Here is a 23,858-nt window from a genome sequence, read left to right on the forward strand (position 1 = left end):
AGTGATCAGGAGCAGGATCCTATTCAATTCTCCCCCCCCCCCCCCCCCCCCATTGACACTGAGGCCAACTTTCATCATTCCAGCCAAGATCAGCGCGCTCAGCACAGGACCAGCGATTGAATGCTGGCCCTCTCTGGGTCTCTATTTGCACAAGTTACTAAACGGCTACACACAGGGTCGAGCAGCACAGGACGAGCTGCCATCCCAACGCCTACCTGGTTCGGCGGAAAGATGTCACCGCCACAAGTTAACGCGAGGGCGGTTCACCGGGAGATGCCAAAACCAAGCTTGGCGGAGATGACCAGCGAAGTAACTTAAATCGCCCTAACCTCGCAATTTTCAAAATATTTCCAAAACCCGTTCCCCTCCCCCCCCCCCCCCCCCCCCCCCTTTTTGGAAAACCCGCGGAATTTCAATACCATAAACAAACCCCGCCGCCACCCTCGGCCTTCCGACTGAAACCGCGGCCCGGCTTTCTCCTCCCCACCCCCGAGCCCTGCCACATTCCCAGCCTGCAGCGCGTCGAGACTTTCCCTGGCCTTTAAAGCGCCACAGCCTTCGCGCTCTCTCATCCGGCGTGAGGGTTCCGTCACTCGCCTTGGAGTGCTCGCCTGGCAAGCGGGGGTGGGGGAGGAGGGAAATTACATTTATATATAAAAAAAACATTCTGACGGAAGAACCTCCAACCTCTCAAGGAAATCAGGAAATTGAAAACCGTTATTGTTAAAGGTTGCATCTAAAACACGTCCAATCTTCTCAGACTTGATCTTCAATTTGCCCCGCGGCACACGGATGTGGTACCAGATTCGATTCGTACATATTAGTTACTCTGCTTTAAATAGCACTACTTAAGTGTTTTGGTCCTTTTAGAGGGCCAGAGGTGCGTTGGGACAGGACATATGATGCACTCCGTTCCCCCCCCTCCCATCCACGCTGTCGTCTCAGAAGAACTTGTCGTCTATTCTAAAGTGGGGCCTCGTGACATCGTCGGGGTTGATGAAGACGGAGATGGACTTCCCCGGATTCTCGGTCACCAGCTGCTGCAGTTTCTTGGCCAGCCGGTCGTCCTGCTGCCGGCTGTCCCCCGAGCCGCTGTCCGAGGACGGAGAAGGAGTGCCAGAGCTGCTGCCCCTCCGGTGGAGGTCGTGGGTCAGCCGGTTGGCGGCTTTGACGTGCTCGATGGCGGTCCGCAGGTGCTCGGCGGGGTCGGAGCGGACCGAGGACAGCTTGCGGGCGTGGAGCACGGCCGTCTCATCGGAGAGGTGCTCGAACATGTTGCACTGCGGGATGAAGTAGTTGGGGCAGGACCGGTTCACCAGGCAGTGCTGGAGGTCATCTATCAAACCGAGCAGGAAGTCGGCCGCGTATTCCTCCTGGGCCAAAAAAGTGGCCGGGAGTCGGTCACAAGCCCAGAGCATCATGCTTCGCAAGTGATAGGGACTGATGGCTTTGGGTCTGGACAAGAGTTTCATGATCACAGCCTTGCAAGCTTGGTAGGCATGCATGAGGCTGCCGGATATGCATTTCTTCAGCTGGACCTCACTCCGGGCAAAGGACAACCGCCACTCGTTTTCCCTCTTGCCTTGAAGAGAAGAGGCCGGGACCAGGTAGAAACCGCTGATGACTTCCTCCTCCGTGATCTTGCCATCCCAGAAGTGGTTCTCCATCAGCCAGCTCTGCGCGACGGCCGGCCAGCCTTTGAAGGAGACCACGGGGATGATGTCATAGAGCATGCGGCTGGAGCCCACGGCCAGGATGACGGAGATCACCGTGCCGTTCTTCTCCACCTTCTCGACTTTGGGCATCCCCCGCTGCGGCTTCTTCTGAATCTCCGAGAGCACCACCGTGATGGATTCGTAAAACCAGTCTGCCACCCGGGTCGGGGAGAAGAAGTAGTTGGTGCCTCCGTTGAGGTGGTCCACGATGGTGCAGCAGTCCTTCCACTTGTTGATGGTCCCTTCATCGAAGAGCCGGAGGCTCAGCCAAGAGTGGCAGAGGGCGGAGTGCCGCATGTCCAGGGTGACCGGCTGGTTGCGATCGTGGAGCTTGAGGGCCGGGACCAGAAGAGTGAAGTCCATGTCATAATCCGTTCCCCGCACATAGATGCTGAGCTCCTCGAGGTCCATGTCCACCACGCCTTCGCGAACACCACCGGACAGCAGGAGATACTCGTTGGCAACTGGGAGCTTTTGGTCCAACTTTTGCACCATGCCTGATCAAAACACAAACAAAAAAGACAAAATGAGCTCAGAAAGAGAAATAGTAAAATCCGAATAACTCGCTTCTTTTCAATCTGAGCTGCCTCCATCCTGCCGGACCGATAACATTTTAGCAGAGATGGGAGGCTAGGTGATGTTGATCTCCCAGCTCCCCATCGCTCCTTGGTGCTGTTCTCTGGCCCTACAGCCTTCCGCGACCTCTGCGCTCCTCTAATTCTGGCCTCTTGCGCATCCCCGATTTCCATCGCTCCACCATTGGCGGCCGTGCCTTCAGCTGCCTGGGCCCTAAGCTCTGGAATTCCCTCCCTAAGCCTCTCTGCATCTCTCCGTTAAGATGCTTTTTAAAACCTGCCTCTTTGACCAAGCTTTTGGTCACCTGTCCTTCTATTTCCTTATGTGAATCGGTGTCATATTTTTGTTTGATAACGCTCCTGTGAAGCACCTTGGTATGTTTCACTATGTTAAAGGCGCTATACAAATGCATGTTGCTATTGTTGGATTAACATCAGTAGAGATAGAGTCAGTGACACAGGGCGCTGGAGCGGTTATTGAGCGACAGTGTGAAAGAGCTGGATTATCAGTAGAGATACAGTCAGTAAGACACGGTGCTGGGGGGAGGAGTTACTGAGTGACAGGGTGAGGGAGCTGGATTAATGGCTATTTCACAGAATCGCAGAAACCCCACAATGCAGATAGAGGCCATTTCGGCCCATCGAGCCTGCACCGACACATATCCCACCCTATCCCCGTAACCCCACGTATTTAATCCCCCTAACACTAAGGGTCAATTTATCATAGCCAATCAACCTAACCCGCACATCTTTGGACTGTGGGAGGAAACCGGAGCACCCGGAGGAAACCCACGCAAACACGGGGAGAATGTGCAAACTCCACACAGGCAGTCACCCGAGGCCGGATTCGAATTTGGAGCTGAAGTATTCTTGTGTTAATCAGTCCTTGAAACAACTTCAATCTGTCGATACTATTTAATACCTTATACATCTTTATAAGGTTCCCTTATTCCATCCAAGTACCTCCAGTCTTCCCTCACGACTCAGTCCTCTGGTGCTCGTGATCAACCTTGTGACTCGTTCCTGCCCTCCCAATAACAGTTGCATAACCGTCCTGCACCAGGCTATTTTATAGGGCTGTATGATTAGTGCTTGGAGCCTCTGAGTCAGCAGGTCGTGGATTTGAGTCCCACTCCAGAGACTTGAGCACAAAATCCAGGATGACATTCCCAGTGCAGTACTGAGAGAGCGAGAGGGAGCGAGCGGGAGAGGGAGTGAGAAGGAGCACAGCCCATGGACAAGTATGATAGAGAGAGCATGAATAATGAACAAGCATATATGAGACCAAGAGATAGACAGTCAGACAGACTGACCGAGAGAGCCAGCCAGACAGGCAGAGACATAGCAAGAAATCCAGCCAGGCAGGCAGAGATATAGCAAGAGAGCCAGCCAGACAGGCAGAGACATAGCAAGAGAGCCACCCAGACAGGCAGAGCGAGAGCACAAGAATGTAACTGATATTGTGGGCTTGCTGCAGTGTTCGGACCAGATCCACCACCTCTTGGTCTATCTGGTAGGTTTAGCAAACATCTCAGCGAGCGCGAACAATGATGGGGATCACTACGGATTATATAGAGCAAGCTACGCTGCCTCTTGCCCCTGCAGACCGGCTCCGAGACTGAGTGGTTACAACTGTGGAAGTGACCCGTCCCTGCAACCCTCACATTTAGACTTTCTTCCCCCAGGGAGTGAAGTCTCTGCAGATGCCAGCGAGCTTGTGAGCTGCTACAAAGGGAGCTTTTTCCTGGGATAGAAAACAAATATTGTCCATCTGTCCCACCTATCCACAGGACTGCATTGGTAAAAGGACAAAACAAATTATTGACTTGCATGCAAAATAAATTCAGTGGCCTTCCATTAGTTTTTTTTTAATAGAATTGAGAAACCTCAGTCATAGAAACATACATAGAAACACAGAAGATAGGAGCAGGAGTAGGCCATTCGGCCCCTCGAGCCTGCGCTGCCATTCAATGCGAACATGGCTGATCATCCAAATTCAGTACCCAGTCCCTGCTTTCTCCCCATACCCCTTGATCCCTTTAGCCTTAAGAAATATATCCAACTCCTTCTTGAATATATTTAATGTATTGGCCTCTACTGCCTTCTGTAGTACAGAATTCCACAGGTTCACCACTCTCTGGGTGAAGAAATTCCTCCTCATTTCTGTCCTAAATGGCCTACCCCTTATCCTTAGACTGTGACCCCTGGTTCTGGACTCCCCGACCATCGGGAACATCCTTCCTGCATCTAGTCTGTCCAGTCCTGTCAGAATTTTATAAGTTTCAATGAGATCCCCTCTCATTCTTCTAAACTCCAGCGAGCACAAGCCCAATCGGCCCAATCTCTCCTCATACATCATTCCTGCCATCCCAGGTATCAGCCTGGTGAATCTTCACTGAACTCCTTCCATGGCAAGAACATCCTTCCTCAGATAAGGCAACCAAAACTGCACACAGTACTCAAGATGTGGTCTCACCAAGGCCCTGTATAACTGCAGCAAGACATCCTTGTTCCTGTACTCAAACCCTCTCTCTACGAAGGCCAACATGCCATTTGCCTTCTTAACCGCCTGCTGCACCTGCATGCTTACCTTCAGCGACTGGTGCACAAGGACACCCAGGTCTCGTTGCACTTCCCCTTCTCCCAATCTATTGCCATTCAGATAATAATCTGCCTTCCTGTTTTTGCCACCAAAGTGGATAACCTCACATTTATCCACGTTATATTGCATCTGCTATGCTTTTGCCCAATCACCCAACCTGTCCAAATTATACTGGAGTTTCTCGGCATCCTCCTCACAGCATACACACCCACCCAGCTTTGTGTCGTCTGCAAATTTGGAGATATTACATCTAGTTCCCTTGTCTAGATCATTAACATATATTGTGAATAGCTGGGGTCCAAGAACCGATCCCTGCGGTACCCCACTAGTCACTGCCTGCCACTCGGAAAAAGACCCGTTTATTCCACCTCTTTGCTTTCTGTCTGCCAACCAGTTCTCTATCCAAGTCAATACCTTGCCCCCAATCCCATGTGACTTAACTTTACACGCTAATCTCTTATGCAGGACCTTATCGAAAGCCTAGCTGCCAAGGTCCATGGGGCAGGACACACAGCAAGTGGGATAGAATACAAGGGAAGGCAAGAAGTGAGTTATGGTAGGGCACCACCAAGCTCAAGCTTCAGCAGCCTGCAGATGTTAGGACAAAGGGAAGATGGAGAGGGATAAGGAGCAATGCTTCCCTCTAATATTTTATTGGGTGCGTGGCCCCCGCATGAAATTTCACATCGGAAAAGCCGGTCCCGCGCACGGCCCCGCAACTTAGAGGGAACGTTGGTAAGAAGTTCCACAATCTTGAAAAAAGCTGGCCATTCTTGGCTTAAGAAAAAGAGAAAAGACCTGCATTTCTACAGCGCCTGTCACGACCGCAGAACATCCCAAAGCGCTTTACAGCCATTGAAGTACTTTTGAAGTGGAGTCACTGTTGTAATGTAAGAAACGCGGCAGCCAATTTGCGCACAGCAAGATCCCACAAACCGCAATGTGATGACGACCAGATAATCTGTTTTAGTGATGTTGGTTGAGAGATAAATATTGGCTCCAGGACCCACCCTGCCGCCCCCCCCCCCCCACTCTTCTTCAAAATAGTGGCCGTGGGGCCTTTTACATTAGCAAAATACTGCGGAGGCTGGAAATCCGAAATAACAACAGAAAACGCTGGAAAAACTCAGCAGGCCAGGCAACATCCGTGGAGAGAGAAACAGAGTCAATGTTTCAGGTCGAAACCCTTCGTCAGAACTGAGAAAAAAAGGCAGGAAATGAAACAGATTAAAAGGCAGTTTGGGGGCTGGGAAATGGGGGAGGGGATGAAAGAAGAGACATTAAGAGATATTCAAGGTGAGACGAGATGGTAATAGGACAGGTAAAGAAACAGACAATGGCTCGAGATGAAGTGTGAAATGCGCTGGCAGAGTGAGAGACAGCTGCCGTGTGGGAGAGAGAAAAAAAAGGGAAAAGGAACAAACCAAAGGTGTGGATAAAAAATATAAAAATATAACAGGGGCCGAGGTTATGATCTGAAATTGTTGAACTCGATATTGAGTCCGGAAGGCTGTAAAGTGCCTAACCGGAAGATGAGGTGCTGTTCCTCGAGCTCTTACCGGGTGGGATCTTTTACGTCCACCTGGGAGGACAGACGGTGCCTCGGTTTAACGTCTCATCTGAAAGACGGCACCTCCGCCAGTGCAGCGCTCCCTCAGTACTGCACTGGGAGCGCCAGCCTGGATTCTGTCTCTGGAGTGGGACTTGAACCCACGACTGTTAAATTTTACAACTGTGGTGCTTTTAAAAGGTATATACTCTTATTATAAAAGTCAAACTTTGCCACCACGTTACTCTGCTCAGCAGAAATTTCACCTTGGGACTTGCAGTACATCTATGGTGCGCGACTCTCTCTCTCTCGCTCTGTTCCACCCAACACATGAAAGATTATGTTAATGTTACTCTGCCCTTCGCCCTTCCAGGTGTTACAAGCAATTCCCTGAAGTCAGCATCACTTACATCACTGGAGGAGATAAATTATCCAATAGCCACCTAGGTCACTCTGTCCTACACAATAACATGTCACCGTGACGTCAGTGTATATTTCACCTTCCTCAGTTCTGATCGTATTATTCCGCACGTCACCAAAGAACAGCCTTGCAACTGCGGGTACACTGCCTCCGAGGGCCTGATGCAATCTTAAAAGAAAAATCATTCTACCTTAATTATCCAAGCTTTTTCTCTCCCTCGCTATTCACTGGCACGAAACAAAAGACGTTCGTTATCCATATTGCGCACTTTTGGATGAGAGACTAGAGAAGCTGGGATTGTTCTCCTTGGAGCAGAGAAGGTTAAGAGGAGATTTAATAGAGTCGTCCAAAATTGGGAGGGGTTTTGATGGAGTAAATCGGGAGAAACTGTTACTGCTGGCAGGAGGGTTGGCGACCAGAGGAGACAGATTTAAGGTCATTGGCAAAAGAACCAGAGGGGAGATCAGGAGAATTGTTTTCATGCAGCGAGTTGTGATCGGGAATGCACTGCCTGAAAGGGCGGTGGAAGCAGATTCAGTAGCAACTTTCAAAAAGGGAATTGGATAAATACAGTACTTGAAAGGGAGAAATTTGCAGGGCTGTGGGGAAAGAACGGGGGAGTGGGATTATTGGAGCGCTCTTTCAAAGAGCCGGCACAGGCTCGATGGTCTCCTGTGCTGTATCATTCTATGATTCTGTTTAAAGGTCACAACTATCTGACCAGATGTGGTGAAAACTGAGGTGTCAGTGGGTTAATGTACAGCGTGTTATTGAGTTAGGCAGCCTGGGGAGGTTCAATATTGTAGGGACACAGGAACAGGAGTAGGCTATTGAGCCCCTCGAGCCTGTTCCGCCATTCAATGAGATCATGGCTGATCTGCGACCTAACTCCTCATACCCGCCTTTGGCCCATATCCCTTAATCCCCCTGGTTAACAAAAAGCTATCAATCTCCGATTTAAAATTAACAATTGACCCAGCATCAATTGCCATTTGCGAAAGAGAGTTCCAAACTTCTACCACCCTTTGTGTGTAGAAGTGTTTCCTAATTTCACTCCTGAAAGGTCTGGTTCTAATTTTTAGACTATGCCCCCTAGACCTCGAATCCCCAGCTAGTGGAAATAGTTTCTCTCTCTCTACCCCATCTGTTCCCCTTAATATCCCTTCCCTGGTCTCAGTTGATTTAGCCAACTTCACCCAGGGTGTCGATGAAGTTGGTTACAATTAACATGGATGTCCTTGAATTGTCCTTGAGCTGGGCTGGGAAGAAAAGTAAAGCAGGGACGAAGACAAGGAGGGAGGAAGGAAATCTTTAAAAATGTTTGCACTTGTGCCTTCTGGATGTCCCAAAGCACTTCATAGCCAACCAGATGATCTGTGATTAGTGATGTTGGTTGAGGGATAAATATTGGCCCAGGACACCGGGGAGAACTCCCCTGCTCTTCTTCAAAATAATGGCAATGGGATCTTTTACGTCCATTGAGAGGGCAAACAGAATGTCGATTTAACGTCTCATCTGAAAGACGGCACCACCTCCGACGGTGCAGCACTCCCTCTGTACTGGCACTGGGAGTGTCAGCCTGGATTACATGCTCAAGGCTCGGGAGTGGGACTTGAACTCACGACCTTCGGACACGGAGGCGTGAGTGCTGCCCACTGAGCCATGGCCAACACAGTGATAGGCATGCACTCAAGGGGTCATTCGATTGCCATCAGGATTTTTCCTCCTCACTAGCCTGGGAGCACCAAGACCAATCGTAGTGTCCCAAACTCAACCTCTAACTCAACAGAGCCTTGCACTGGAGCTGAAGCATGAAGAACATCTCCTTCAATCGAGATACCAGAGGTCTGGTGGCAACTGTGGACAGATATTCCAGCAAGGGACTTGTATCCGGATTTTTGGATCTGCACATTTTAGTGTCAGCGACAAACTGTTTATTTTAATTTAAATGTTGTTTTCACTTGTTTTTGGGGGGGGGGGGGGGGGGGGGGGGGGGGGGGAGTCCAAAACCAGGGGCCATAAATATAAGATAGTCACTAATAAATCCAATAGGGAATTCAGGAGAAACTTCTTTACCCAGAGAGTGGTGAGAATGAGAATGTGGAACTCGCTACCACAGGGAGTGGTTGAGGCGAAGAGCACAGATACATTTAAGGGGAGGCTGGATAAAACACACGAGGGAGAAAGTAATAGAAGGTTATGCTGATGGGGGTGAGATGAGGAAGGGTGGGAGGAGGCTCGTGTGGAGCATAAACACCATCACGGTCCAGTTGGGCCGAATGGCCTGTTTCTGTGCTGTACATTCTATGTAATTCCCTATAAATGATTTACAGACAGCAGTAAAATGATAATAAACTGAAAATCCAGGCTAATACAAAAGCAAAATACTGTGGATGTTGGAAATCTGAAATAAAAAGAAAAATTGCTGGGAATACTCAGCGGGTCAGGCAGCCTCTGTGGAGAGAGAGAGAGAAACAGAGTTAACGGTTCAGGTCAATTGTAGGTATTCGTGTTGACCTCTCGGGACGAATGCCTACTAAATAATTTCGTTCGAGTTCAGATGAATAATCATTAAGTTGTTTATTAACTGGAACTGACGAAATACTACAGGTAAGCTGGCTTTATACAGGAGCAATGCGAGATAGGTCTTACCCCGACGGGGACTCCGCGAGGACTGAGTCCATAGTCCTCGGGAGAACGTGATGATGTCATCGCGCTTAGTCGTGTTTTCCTGCTCTTCGGATGTCATGTGACCGCGTCCTGACGCTAGCGCGTTGGCCCGCGCTTGGGGCGGTCACGTGACCCGCGCCGATATGTCGGCGCGTTCACCCGGTGCAGAGGCTGGCCGTTGAGGCCGAAGTCGCGACCGCGGTAGCAGGAGCTGGAGGCCGAGCTGAGCCGGCGCTTGCCGCGGGGGATCGCATCGCTCATGTCTGCCGGCCGATGCGGCCGAAGTCGCGGTAGGCCGGGCTGTGCCGGCGGCTGTCGAGCGTACGTCACGCAATGCGTGACGTCAGCGCGCAAGGGCGCGTCTTAAAGGGGCAACGGCCCCCACAGGTAAGTTAAAAGGGCAATGGCCCAAACAGGTAAGTAATACACGTACAGTTAGGTTAAAGTGAATTATATACATTATATGTGTAAGGGACACCCGGTGGAACCGCCACACGATGACCTTTCATCCTGTTTTTATTAATTATTGAAAATCCAGGCTTATGTCTTCAGAAGGAGAGAGGAAAGAATTGTGGCTAGAATGGAGACAAACATAGAATAGCAGTTCCAATTATTCATTTTGTACCCAATCTGGGCAAGGTATGGGCATCACTCCAGTTAGCAGAGACTTGGCAGCTACTGGTTGACGCAGGAAGCACAGAGAGAGAAAACAAACTGGGGTGAAGGCCAAGTGAGTTTGTTCTGAGAAACAGCTCCATCTGCCAGAGACATCGCCTAAAGATTTGGCCGACACATTTATCGAAGGTCCATGCAGAGAGATGTTTGTGCTGCGGAAGTGGCCAGGTTAATTCCCACCAACATTTGTATCATTGCCCATTGGCACTCAATCTGTAAACTCCTGTGTGTTTAGCCGACAGCTTTCAGTGTTTTGCAGCAAGGTACTTTGGATAAATGTTTCGCATCAGTCTGCTTCCTTTCCTAGTCTTCTGCCCTTCCGAATGCACCAGAGGGAGAGAGACAAGAAATTGTTCTCATTAGAGTAGAGAAGGTAAATAAGGAGAAACTGGCAGCACCTTTCACATCCCAAAACGCTTTACAGCCAGTTAAGTACTTTTGAATTGTAGTTAATGTTGTAATGTAGGAAACATGACAGCCATTATGTGCACAGCAAGCTCCCATAAGCAGCTATCAAATGATCACAACCAGAACATCTGGGTTTTTTTTTTTTTAAAGTGATGTTGGTTGGGGGATAAACCTTGGCCAGGGAAATAGTGGCTGTGGGATCTTTTACCTCCACCCAAGAGAGCAGACGGAGCCTCGGTTTGACGTCTTATCTGAAGGACGGGACCACCGACAGTGCAGCATTCCCTCAGCACTGCACTGGGATTGTCGGCCTGGATTAGGTGCTCAAGTCTCTGGAGTGGGACTCGGACGCACGACCTTCTGATCAGAGGGGAGAGAGAGGGAGAGAGAGACAACATGTCACAACCTGAGGACTGTTTAAAATTAATACTGAATGTACTCAATGATGTACAAAGACTGTTTAAATTAATATTGTTTAAAGTAATATTGTATGTACCCAACGAAGGTCAAAGTTGTTTGACACCTACAGAATGTTGGAAAACTGTACTTTTTGTTATGTAAGCTTTGGCAATATGGTTCCCTGTAAACTTTCATGCCAATAAAGCATTTGAATTGAATTGAATTGAATTGAATTGAATTGAGAGAGAGAGAGACACACAGAGAGAGAGAGAGAGAGAGAGAGAGAGACACAGACAGAGAGAGAGAGAGAGAGAGAGAGAGAGAGAGACACACAGACAGAGAGAGAGAGAGAGAGAGAGAGAGAGAGAGAGAGACACAGAGAGAGAGAGAGAGAGAGAGAGAGGAATAACCTGAGTACAACACAATTGCAAGCATTACCAATCCAAGATGGCGACATCTGGAGAACACATTTTGAAAACCTCTACAAAGACATCCCAATAAACGAAACAAACCCAAGTCAACATCAGGTCACAGAAAAACTCCACACATTAGAAGCAACAATCAAAGACAACCAAAACCCTCTAGACTCCCCAATCACATGGAAAGAAATGGCCACAAAAACAAAATCTCTCCACCTAAAGAAAGCCTGTGGCCCAGACAACATCAAAAATGAAATGCTCAAGTTCAGCAATATGGAGATGCAGGGTGCGGTACTCAAATTATTCAACATCATATTACGTTCAGGCTGTTTTCCCGATATCTGGTGCCAAGGACTAATCTCCCCCATATATAAAAGCGGAAACAAATCAGACCCAAATAACTACCGCGGCATCTGTGTCAACAGTTGTCTAGGGAAGTTATTCTGCAGTATTCTAAATAGTAGATTACTTGATTTTCTTAACAAACATAATATCCTCAGAAAAAACCAAATAGGCTTTCTTCCAAAACACCGCACCGCCGACCATATCTATACCCTTCACACCCTCATTGAAAAACATATACACCAAACAAAAAATGGGAAAATATTCGCCTGTTTCATCGACTTCAAGAAAGCCTTTGACTCTATATGGCACGAAGGGCTCTATTATAAACTTCTTCAATGTGGAATAGGGGGCAAAGTCTATGACCTTATTAAATCAATGTATCTGAAAAACAAATGCGGGGTCAAAATTGGAGACAAACGCACCGATTTCTTCACCCAGAGAAGAGGCGTCCGGCAGGGCTGCAATTTGAGCCCGACCCTGTTCAACATATACATAAATGAATTAGCAGACATGCTGGAGCAAAGCGAGTCACCAGGTCTCCGTCTCCTGGATGGAGAAGTGAAATCCCTGTTCTATGCGGACGACCTGGTTCTGCTGTCTCCCACAGAACAGGGATTACAGCAACAACTAGACCTACTCGACAAATACTGCCAAAATTGGGCTCTAACAGTAAATCTAAAGAAAACCAACATCATGATTTTTCAAAAAAGGCCCAGATGTCAGGAAAACAAATACCAGTTTACCCTCAGTGATATCACTATAGGACACACTATGAGCTACACCTACCTTGGTCTAACTATTACAGCATCAGGGAGCTTCAGCATAGCAGTGAATGCACTAAAAGAAAAAGCCCGAAGAGCCCTATATGCAATAAAAAGAAAATTCTACAACATCCAAATCCCAATCAAAATCTGGCTCAAAATATTTGACAGCATAATCCTGCCCATTGCACTGTACGGTAGTGAAGTATGGGGCCCGCTAAATCACCAAAGCTACACTAAATGGGAAAAACATACAATAGAAGCCCTACATGCAGAATTCTGCCGAAGCATCCTTCGCACCCAAAGAAAAACGCCAACAAATGCATGCAGAGCCGAACTAGGCAGATACCCACTGATAATAAACATCCAAAAACGAGCACTAAACTTCCTAAATCACCTCAAATCTAGCTCCCCAGACACCCTTCATTTCAAAGCCTTTCAGACCCAAGAGCTAAACCCAGAAAAGAGTCCCCTGAGTCAGCTGCTACGGAAACTAAGTACTCAGCCGGACCCTGACCAGCCCCAGACCAACACAGCCGTCCAAACACCAATCCGAGTGAACCAAATCATTAAAAAATGCAAAGAAACCTACCTGGAACATTGGAACAAAATAACCGAAAGCCAAAGCAGATTAGAATGTTACCGGGCCCTAAAAAGAGAATATAAACTGGCAGACTACCTCACGACCATCAGAGACACAAAACAGAGACAGACCCTCACCAGGTACAGACTAAGCGACCACCAACTGGAAATTGAAAAAGGCAGATACAAGAAATCCTGGCAGCCTAGAGAGAATAGAATATGCGATCAATGTCTGGCTGGCGAGGTTGAAACAGAAATGCATTTCCTCCTAAAATGCGAAAAATTCAACACATCAAGAAACATATTATTCAACAAGCTAAGCCAAACAACCCCAGATTTCAAGGAATTGGATGATCTGTCAAAATTGAGATTAGTCCTAGGAGAAGGAGACAGACCATACCTTGGGGCCAAATATGTAACAACATGTCACAACCTGAGGACTGTTTAAAATTAAGACTGTTTAAAATTAATATTGAACGTACCAAATGAAGTACAAAGACTGTTTAAAATTAATATTGTTTAAAAGTAATATTGTATGTACCCAACAAATGTCAAATCGATTGACACCTACAGAATGTTGGAAAACTGTACCTTTTTGCTATGTAAGCTTTGGCAATATGGTTCTCTGTAAACTTTCATGCCAATAAAGCATTTTAATTGAAATTGAATTGAAATTGAGAGAGAGAGACACAGAGAGAGAGAGAGAGAGACACAGGCAGAGAGAGAGAGAGAGAGAGAGAGACAGGAGAGACAGACAGGAGAGAGAGACAGAGAGAGACAGAGAGAGACAGAGAGCTACCCACTGAGCCACAGCGGATGCCTTGGGTGGAACAGCAGTTGGGAGTGCACTAGAGGGCAGCCTGGGAATGAGACCTTACACCACGAGTCAGCGCCTCCTGGGGAAAAAAACAACTGCGGATGAAAATTGAACCCACCAACTAGAAGATAAATAAAAAAGGTGAATAAAGCATTTTTATTGCAAGAATCAAATGGCTGCCTTGAAAGGGAATGTGCTTTTCATTAAAAAAAGGTTCGTGTCCACAGGAGTATCCGAGGGACCAATTACTTGCACGCAGAGAGGAATCCCGCAGTGGGCAGAGACTCTCTAGTTAATGGTGCGGACACGGTGAAGAAACATGAAGACATAGTCAGCCGCTGAACTGAGGACTCCCACCTGTCACCACACACCAAGGCCGCTCAAACAACAACTTGCATTTATATAGCGCCTTCAACGTAGTAGAACAGTAGGAGGTGTACGCCACAGGTGCTCAACTGTGTGAAACGCACATCTCCCGTTGGCCCTTTGCTGGTCAAAGGTGCATAACTAGAACTGCCCCGAAGGCCGAGATCCTCTGGTGAGCGCCACGAGCTACATGCGGGCCTGGAAGATCTCAGGTTTGGTCAGTTACACCAACAACAACTTGCATTGATATAGCGCCTTTAACACAGTAAAATGTCCCACGGCGCTGCACAGAAACATTAACAAACATAGACACCGAGCCACATAAGAGATATTAGGACGCGTGACCAAAACCTTGGTCAAAAAAGAAGTTTTTAAGAAGCAGAGAGGTAGAGACGTGTGGCGGTTTAGGGAGGGAATTCCAGAGCTTAGGGCCCAGGCAGCTGAAGGCACGGCCGCCAATGGTGGAGCGATGGAAATCGGGGGATGCGCAAGAGGCCAGAATTGGAGGAGCACAGAGATCTCGGAGGCTTGTAGGACTGGAGGAGGTTACAGAGAGAAGGAGGGGGGGGCGAGGCCACGGAGGGATTTGAAAATAAGGATGAGAATTTTAAAAACAAGTCGTTGCCGGACCGGGAGCCAGTGCAGGTCAGTGAGCACAGGGGGTGATGGGTGAACGGGACTGGGTGTGAGTTAGGACACGGGGCAGTGAGCACAGGGGGTGATGGGTGAACGGGACTGGGTGTGAGTTAGGACACGGGGCAGTGAGCACAGGGGGTGATGGGTGACCGGGACTGGGTGTGAGTTAGACACGGGGCAGTGAGCACAGGTGGTGATGGGTGAACGGGACTGGGTGCGAGTTAGGACACGGGGCAGTGAGCACAGGTGGTGATGGGTGAACGGGACTGGGTGTGAGTTAGGACACGGGGCAGTGAGCACAGGGGGTGATGGGTGACCGGGACTCGGTGTGAGTTTGGACACGGGGCAGTGGAGCTTTGGATGAGCTGAAAGGCTGGAAGGAGAGTGTTGGAATAGTTGAATCTAGAGATAACAAAGGCATGGATGAGGGTTTGAGCAGCAGATGAACTGAGGAAGGGGCTGAGACGGGCGATGTTACTGATGGGCTGAGACGGGCGATGTTACTGATGGGCTGAGACGGGCGATGTTACTGATGAGCTGAGACGGGCGGAGTTACTGATGGGCTGAGACGGGCGATGTTACTGATGGGCTGAGACGGGCGATGTTACTGATGAGCTGAGACGGGCGATGTTACTGATGGGCTGAGACGGGCGGAGTTACTGATGAGCTGAGACGGGCGGAGTTACTGATGGGCTGAGACGGGCGATGTTACTGATGGGCTGAGACGGGCGATGTTACTGAGGAGCTGAGACGGGCGGTGTTACTGATGGGCTGAGACGGGCGATGTTAGAGGTGGACGTCTCTCTCATCTCAAGAACAATTTTTTTTTATTTTTTTTTTAATAAAGTGTGCTATATAAATGCAAGCTCTTGATTTTGGATATAGCTGTAAGTTCAAGTGTGATAAGCCCCTGTCCCACTGCGCTTGCAGTGTAACTACATGTCATCGGTCTGTTTGAAGATGCATCCTTTAAGATGCTCCATAAAACCGAGCTCTTTGACCAGGCCTTAGCTCACCTGTCCGAATATCTCACGTGGCTCGGTGTCTGATGTTAGTTTTATAAATCGCTCCTGTGAAGCAGCTTGGGATGTTTTACTACATTCAAGGTGCTACATAAATGCAGGTTGTTGTTGCTGCATGAGTATTGTAACCACAGAGCCAAGTGTCTGTATAATGAAGAAACATATTCTACTCATCACCTACTCTGTGGAAAACATTCACAAAGGTGACTTTGGGCCTGTGGTTCCCAAAGCTCTCCACCACTGGGGGTTTTCCTCGCCTCCCATCTGGGTCTGTTGTAGACTAAGTGATGAGATTTTTTTGATAATTTTTTAAAAGGGAGTTGGATGGGTTCTTGAGGATGAGGAACTCACAGGGTTACGGACAAAAAGCGGGGGTGTGGGACTGAGCACAACTGCTCTTTCAAAGAGCCGGCACAGGCACGACGGGCCGAATGGCCCCCTTCTGATACCTGGGATGGCAGGAATGACGTATGAGGAGAGATTGGGTTGATTGGGCTTGTATTCGCTAGAGCTTAGAAGAATGAGAGGGGATCTCATTGTTGAAACTTATAAAATTCTAACAGGACTAGACAGACTAGATGCAGGAAGGATGTTCCCGATGGCCGGGGAGTCCAGAACCAGGGGTCACAGTCTAAGGATAAGGGGTAAGCCATTTAGGACTGAGATGAGGAGGAATTTCTTCACTCAGAGTGGTGAACCTGTGGAATTCTCTACCACAGAAGGCTGATGAGGCCAATACATTAAATATATTCAAGAAGGAGTTAGATATATTTCTTAAGGCTAAGGGGATCAAGGGATATGGGGAGAAAGCAGGGACAGGGTACTGAATTTGGATGATCAGCCATGATCTCATTGAATGGCGGAGCAGGCTCGAGGGGCCGAATGGCCTACTCCTGCTCCTATCTTCTATGTTTCTTCTGTGCTGTAAGTTTCTGTGATTCCATGATTGCTACAATTAGTCAACAACTCCATTATCATTGTATCATGCGACTATCAGAATGGTAGTAGGCGAACTCGATGGACCTCGGTCTTTCTACGTCTAGCTGTTCCTATGTTCCTCGACCCATGCTGCATCTCTTGAAGGGCACCTGACTCAATATAGTTTTATGGATCAATATTGCGGATGTAGAAGGGAATTCTATCCTCTCATTTTCGACTTGTGATATGGTTTACAGCATCAATGGGAATATCAGGAGGCACTCTACGAAGCTAGCACCTGGCCTGTGGGACCAGACATCATGACTCAACCTGCTGAAAGTGTCAGGTCACATTATACCAGCTACGAGGAGGTCAGCGCCTTCCTGAAGGTGAACGCAATTCCGGATTACAAACATGGGTGGGAGAATAAAAGGACAACCATGAATACTGAAGTCAAAGCTGCCAAGGCCCAACAACACAGCTATCAGCAGCCCAGAGAGAAGAAGCAGCCTTCCATTGGCAGCAGGACTCTGAGGAGGGGCAAAGGTTTCCAGAGAGCGAAGACCACTAACAGGCGGACCCATCTGATCAACTCAGAATTTACTGCAACACTTTATCAGAGGGCTTGCGTTTGTTTGGAATGAGGGAGAGGGAGGGGAGGGAGGATGAACACAATGGCGCGAGAGAGAGAGAGAGTGAGAGAGTGAGAGAGTGAGAGAGTGAGAGAGTGTGTGTGTGTGTGTGTGTGTGTGTGTGTGTGTGTGTGTGTGTGTGTGTGAGAGAGAGAGAGAGAGAGAACACGATGGCGCGAGAGAGAGAGACAGAGAGAGAGAGAGAGAGAGAGAGAATGAACACGGCGCGAGAGAGAGAGAGAGAGACAGAGAGAGAGAGAATGAACACGATGGCGCGAGAGAGGGAGAGAGGACACGATGGCGTGCGCGAGAGAGAGAGAGAGAGAGAGAGAGAGAGAGAGAGAGAGAGAGCTTTCGACTCCATCTGGCACGACGGTCTATTCTTGAAACTTATTGAAAGTGGTGTAGGGGGAAAAACATATGATGTAATTAAATCAATGTATACAAACAATAAATGTGCAGTTAAAATTGGAGACAAACAAACAAAATACTTCCCACAGGGGCGTGGTGTGACGCAGGGCTCACCCATCTCACCGACACTCTTCAATATTTACATAAATGAGTTGGCAAAACTACTTGAACAATCTACAGCACCCGGCCTCACCCTATATGAATCCAAGGTTAAATTCCTCCTCTATGCAGATGACCTGGTTCTACTGTCACCAACTAAGGAGGGTCTACAGCAGAACCTGGATCTGCTGGAGTCGTTCTGCCAGACCTGGGCCCTGACAATAAACCCCCAAAAAACCAAAGTCCTTGTGTTCCAGCAAAGATCCAGACATCAGGGACCCAGAATAAATTTCACACTAGGAACAACTAAAATCGAACAAACCACTAACTACACATACTTGGGCATAAAAATCAGCTCTACGGGAAATTTTCACCTGGCTGTGAATGAATTGAAAGAGAAAGCTAGAAGGGCTTTCTATGCCATAAAAAGATCAATCCAAATAGAAATCCCAATTAGCATTTGGCTCAAAATTTTTAAATCAGTAATTGAACCAATTGCACTCTATGGCAGTGAGGTGTGGGAACCGCTAACACAACAAGAATTTGCAAAATGGGACAAACACCCAATTGAGATCCTACATGCAGAATTCTGTAGAAATATCCTCCGGACTCAAAGGAAAACCGTAAACAATGCATGCAGGGCAGAACTAGGCCAATATCCACTAATAATCACTATCCAAAAAAGAGCCACCAAATTTTGGAAACACCTAAAATGAGCAACCCCCACTGCTATCATTATGAAGCCTTGAAATGCCAAGAGAGGACCATAAAGAAGAATACCCTCAGTCAACTAGTCCTGGGACTCAGTGAAGCAACCACTAACACTACTAACAATAACCAGCCCCAGGACAGTGACATCGTAGCACAGAGAATTCGACCCAACACAATTGTCACGAAACAAAAGGAAAAATACCTGTCATATTGGGCAGAAACAACAAAAACCCAAAACAAACTCAATTGCTACTTGGCCCTAAACAGACAATACAACATGGTTGAATACCTGACCATGGTAAAGGATAGCAAACTGAGAAAAACCTCGACAAGGTACAGACTTAGTGAACATAGCCTGGCCATCGAAAAAGGCAGACACAGACAGACCCGGCTGCCAAGAGAGGACAGGATATGCTCTCACTGCAGTCAGGGAGTGGTGGAGACAGAGATGCACTTTCACAGCTTGTGGAAAATATCAGGGCATCAGGGAGAATTTCTACCAAAAATTCTCACAAATATGCCCTGAATTCAGAAATTTGAATGACGACCAAAAACTCCCATACCTACTAGGGGAACAGAGAAACTGTGTAACCTTAGCGGCACACTATGTTACAGCTTGCCATAAACAGAGGGACAACCAGTAAACCTAAGAAAAGAGTATATACAAATTATACGAATGTATATTTATACACTCAGGGATATATCTGTTTATACACTGTATGAATAGATCTGCACTTATGTGTTCAACCATAAATGTTTTTCGATGCTTTGGCAACATAAGATGTACCTTATCATGCCAATAAAGCGATTTGAATTGAATTGAATTGAGAGAGAGGGAGAGAGAGAGAGGGGGGGGAGAGAGAGGGGGAGAGAGAGAGGGGGGAGAGAGAGAGAGGGAGAGAGAGAGAGGGGGAGAGAGAGAGAGAGGGAGAGAGAGAGAGGGAGAGAGAGAGAGAGAGAGGGGGAGGGGGAGAGAGAGAGGGGGAGAGAGAGAGAGAGAGAGAGAGCGCGAGAGAGAGAGAGAACACGATGGCGCGAGAGAGAGAGAGAGAGAGAGCGAGAACACAAGTAAGCAAACAAGAAAAACAGAGTAAGGCACAGAGTTCCAGATTCAGTTGCGCAGCCTGGCAGCAGGTCGGCAGATGGGGTTGGATATCAACCAGCAGGAGGTGTGGATTTAGAGGAAAGGTTTCTGGTACAGTTATAGCAGCAGATAAGGGCTGACTCACTCGTTCATCTTTGGACTCTGCTCCCAGTCAAATATTAAACCCTGACATACAAAATGCAGTGCATTCCATCAAAGGAAACTCCTCTCAGGACACTGGTGACATTGGACAGGCCAAGAGCTTTTGAAATAATAAACATAGAACCAGGTTGTCCCTCGAAAATGCTCAGTTCAAAAATCTTTCGTTCAGTGGGTTGCACTTTCACTCCTCGAGTCAGAGGGCTGTGGGTTCAGGCCCTGCTCTCGGACTCGAGTCGATCCTCCAGGGCAGTGCTGAAGGAGTGCTGCATTGTCGGAGGTGCTGTCCTTTAGGCAAGACCTTGCTCAGGGGTTTCTCTCCCCGTGCCCCTGTGAGGTGGGTGTTAAAGGTCCCGCAGCATTATTTAAAAAGAGCAGGGAATCAATAGCTGGGGAGACCAATAGTGAAATTAGGAGGTACTTTTATCACACAAAGGGTAGTGGAAATCTGGAACTCTCTGCCCCAAAAGGCTGTGGATGTTGGGGGGAGTCAATTGAAATTTTCAAGACCGAGATCGTTGGATTTTAGTTGGGCAACGGTATCCAGGGATATGAAGCAAAGACAGGTAAATGGATCTGAGGCACAGATCAGTCGTGATCTAATGGAATAGGTGGAGCAATAGTAGCCTTCAAAAAAGGGAATTGGATAAATACTTGGAGAAAAAATTGCAGGGATGTGGGGGAAAGAGTGGGGGAGTGGGACTAACTGGATTGCTCTTCCAAAGAGCCGGCACAGACTCGATGGGCCAAATGGCCTCCTTCTGTGCGGTACTATTCCATATCAACATCCTGGGGGTTACCATTGATCAGAAACTGAACTGGACCAGCCGTATAAATACTGTAGCTGCAAGAGCAGGCCAGAGGCTGGGAATTCTGCGGCGCGTGTCTCACCTCCTGACTCCCCAAAGCCTTTCCACCATCTACAAGGCACAAGTCAGGAGTGTGATGGAATACTCTCCACTTGCCTGGATGAGTGCAGCTCCAACAACACAAGAAGCTCGACACCATTCAGGATAAAGCAGCCTGCTTGATTGGCACCCCATCCACCACCTTCAACATCCACTCCCTCCACCACCGGCGCACTGTGGCTGCAGTGTGTACCATCTACAAGATGCACTGCAGCAACTCACCAAAGCTCCTTCAACAGCACCTTCCAAACCCGCGACCTCTACCACTTAGAAGGACAAGGGCAGCAGACGCATGGGAACATCACCACCTACAAGTTCTCCTCCAAGCCACACACCATCCTGACTTGGACCTGTATCGCCGTTCCTAAATCCTGGAACTCCCTTCCTAACAGCATTGTGAGTGTACCTACACCATATGGACTGCAGCGGTTCAAGGCGGCGGCTCACCACCATCTTCTCAAGGGCAATTAGGGATGGGCATTAAATGCAGGCCTAGCCAGCGACGCCCACATCCCATCAATGAATTTAAAAAAAATAATGTTTTTAATTCTACAATGCTATGAACCGGCTCCAGGGGCTGAAAGGCCTGCTTCTGTTCCTATGGTCATCCCTGCTAAACTCTCTTTCAGTACCCAGTGTTGTGACTCTGTGAAGCACCTTGCAACATTAATTTCATCGCCATCATCCCTCCCTTAACCAACACCATCAACAACAAAAAAAAGGACATTAACTGATCATTCATTCCTTTGCCCTGCGCGAGACTTCGCCGAGCGGCAACTGGCTGCTGCATTTACCGGCAAAACATCAGTGGACTTCATCTCAAAAGTGAAAGTCTTTGTCACGAAGAGGATACGGGGTCTGAGGCTTAGCTCAGGGACCAATCAGGAGCCAAGCTTTCAAAGTTACGTTCAGCCTCAACCCGTAGCTGGGTGGGCAGGGGTTGGGGGGAAAACAGAGCTGGTGGCGGGGGCTGATGGCTTGGGTCTTCCTAACCTTTAGCTGGAGTGTACAGGGGCAGTAAATTGGGAAGAGTGGTGCTGAGTGGGCGTGGGCCTCCCCTCGTGTCTGTCGTCTCTCTCTCTCTCTCTCTCTCTCTCTCTCTCCCCATCTCCGAGCTTCATGCCATTACATTACAGACCTGTCTCTTACAGCTGGGCTGGAATAGAAAAGAGCTTCAAATTTCAACACCAATCGTTAATGGCTTGAGTGAAGTTCAGTCAGAGGGAAGCTCCTTCTCATTCGATATCCCCTATCCTCAAGCGGGCAGCAGGCGATCAATACATGCCTGACACTTGCAATAAAACACCATCCGCCCCTCCAAACACCACAGAGCCCGTCCCGTCTCTATCAGACTCACCTCACACTCGAGATTTATTGGAAGTTCCTATTCACTTCCGAATGCAACAGATGTCTCCTCAGACTCAGAGTCCGGGTCCGGGTGAGCCGCACACCTACTCAAAAAAGGTCTTGGGAATGCTTTCAACTTCCCTCGACACTGCAGTGTGGTTGCCAATTCTGGCCGTACGTTTCCTGGACTTTTCATCACATGACAACAACCCGCCTCAGAACACCCCGCCCCCACTCTCCTGCCATTGGTCACCTGACATGGCCAATTTAGCAGCACCCGCCTTCCCACACCAGTTGGAGACTCTTGTATGTGAGCTGAGGCTCAGTGGGTAGCACTCTGTCGCCCGAGTCAGAACGTCGTGGGTTCCAGTCCCACTCCAGGGTCTCGAGCACATAATCTAGGCCGACACTCCCAGTGCAGTACTGAGGGAGCGCCGCACTGACAGAGGGGCGGTGCTGAGGGAGCGCCGCACTGACAGAGGGGCGGTGCTGAGGGAGCGCCGCACTGTCGGAGGGGCGGTGCTGAGGGAGCGCCGCACTGTCGGAGGGACAGTGCTGAGGGAGCGCCACACTGTCGGAGGGACAGTGCTGAGGGAGCGCCACACTGTCGGAGGGACAGTGCTGAGGGAGCGCCACACTGTCGGAGGGACAGTGCTGAGGGAGCGCCACACTGTCGGAGGGACAGTGCTGAGGGAGCGCCACACTGTCGGAGGGACAGTGCTGAGGGAGCGCCACACTGTCGGAGGGACAGTGCTGAGGGAGCGCCACACTGTCGGAGGGACAGTGCTGAGGGAGCGCCACACTGTCGGAGGGACAGTGCTGAGGGAGCGCCACACTGTCGGAGGGACAGTGCTGAGGGAGCGCCACACTGTCGGAGGGACAGTGCTGAGGGAGCGCCACACTGTCGGAGGGACAGTGCTGAGGGAGCGCCACACTGTCGGAGGGACAGTGCTGAGGGAGCGCCACACTGTCGGAGGGACAGTGCTGAGGGAGCGCCACACTGTCGGAGGGACAGTGCTGAGGGAGCGCCACACTGTCGGAGGGACAGTGCTGAGGGAGCGCCACACTGTCAGAAGTTTTTCGGATGAGACGTTAAACCGAGGCCACGTGGCACTATTTTGAAGAACAGGGAGGTTATCCCCGGTGTCCTGGGGCCAATATTTATCCCTCAATCATATCCCTCAAGATGGGCAGACGTCAAAGTCCAACACCGCCTCCAGTGTGCCAGTGTGGCCTTCGGTCGCCTGAGGAAGAGAGTGTTTGAAGACCAGGACCTCAAACCCGGCACTAAGCTCATGGTCTACAGAGCAGCAGTGATACCCGCCCTGCTGTATGCCTCAGAGACATGGACCGTGTACAGCAGGCACCTCAAAGCACTGGAGTGGTACCATCAACGCCGCCTCCGCAAGATCTTGCAAATCCATTGGCAGGATAGGCACACTAACGTCCGTGATCTTGCGCAGGCCAACATCCCCAGCATCGAAGCTTTGACCACGCTCGATCAGCTCTGATGAGCGGGTCACATTGTCTGCATGCCCGATACGAGACTCCCAAAACAAGCGCTCTACTCGGAGCTCCAGCACGGCAAGAGAGCCCCAGGTGGGCAGAGGAAACGCTTCAAGGACAT

The 23,858-nt window shown here is 49.0% G+C and overlaps 1 protein-coding gene across 1 annotated transcript in view; it reads right to left on the reverse strand.

The window, feature by feature from the left end:
* Window positions 1-409: 409 nt before the first annotated feature.
* The window catches only part of LOC147115441 (nucleotidyltransferase MB21D2), a 76,078-nt gene continuing 52,629 nt past the window's right edge, over window positions 410-23,858 (reverse strand). Inside the window, exon 2 of the mRNA XM_085989421.1 lies at window positions 410-2,212. Coding sequence (XP_085845547.1) covers window positions 942-2,212 — 1,271 coding nt within the window. The 3' untranslated portion in view covers window positions 410-941. The remainder of the gene's footprint in view (window positions 2,213-23,858) is intronic.

The sequence above is a fragment of the Somniosus microcephalus genome, chromosome 6, assembly GCF_052327205.1.
Source record: "Somniosus microcephalus isolate GS21.2 chromosome 6, FLI_Smic_1.0, whole genome shotgun sequence".
In the NCBI taxonomy this organism is placed as follows: Eukaryota; Metazoa; Chordata; class Chondrichthyes; order Squaliformes; family Somniosidae; genus Somniosus; species Somniosus microcephalus.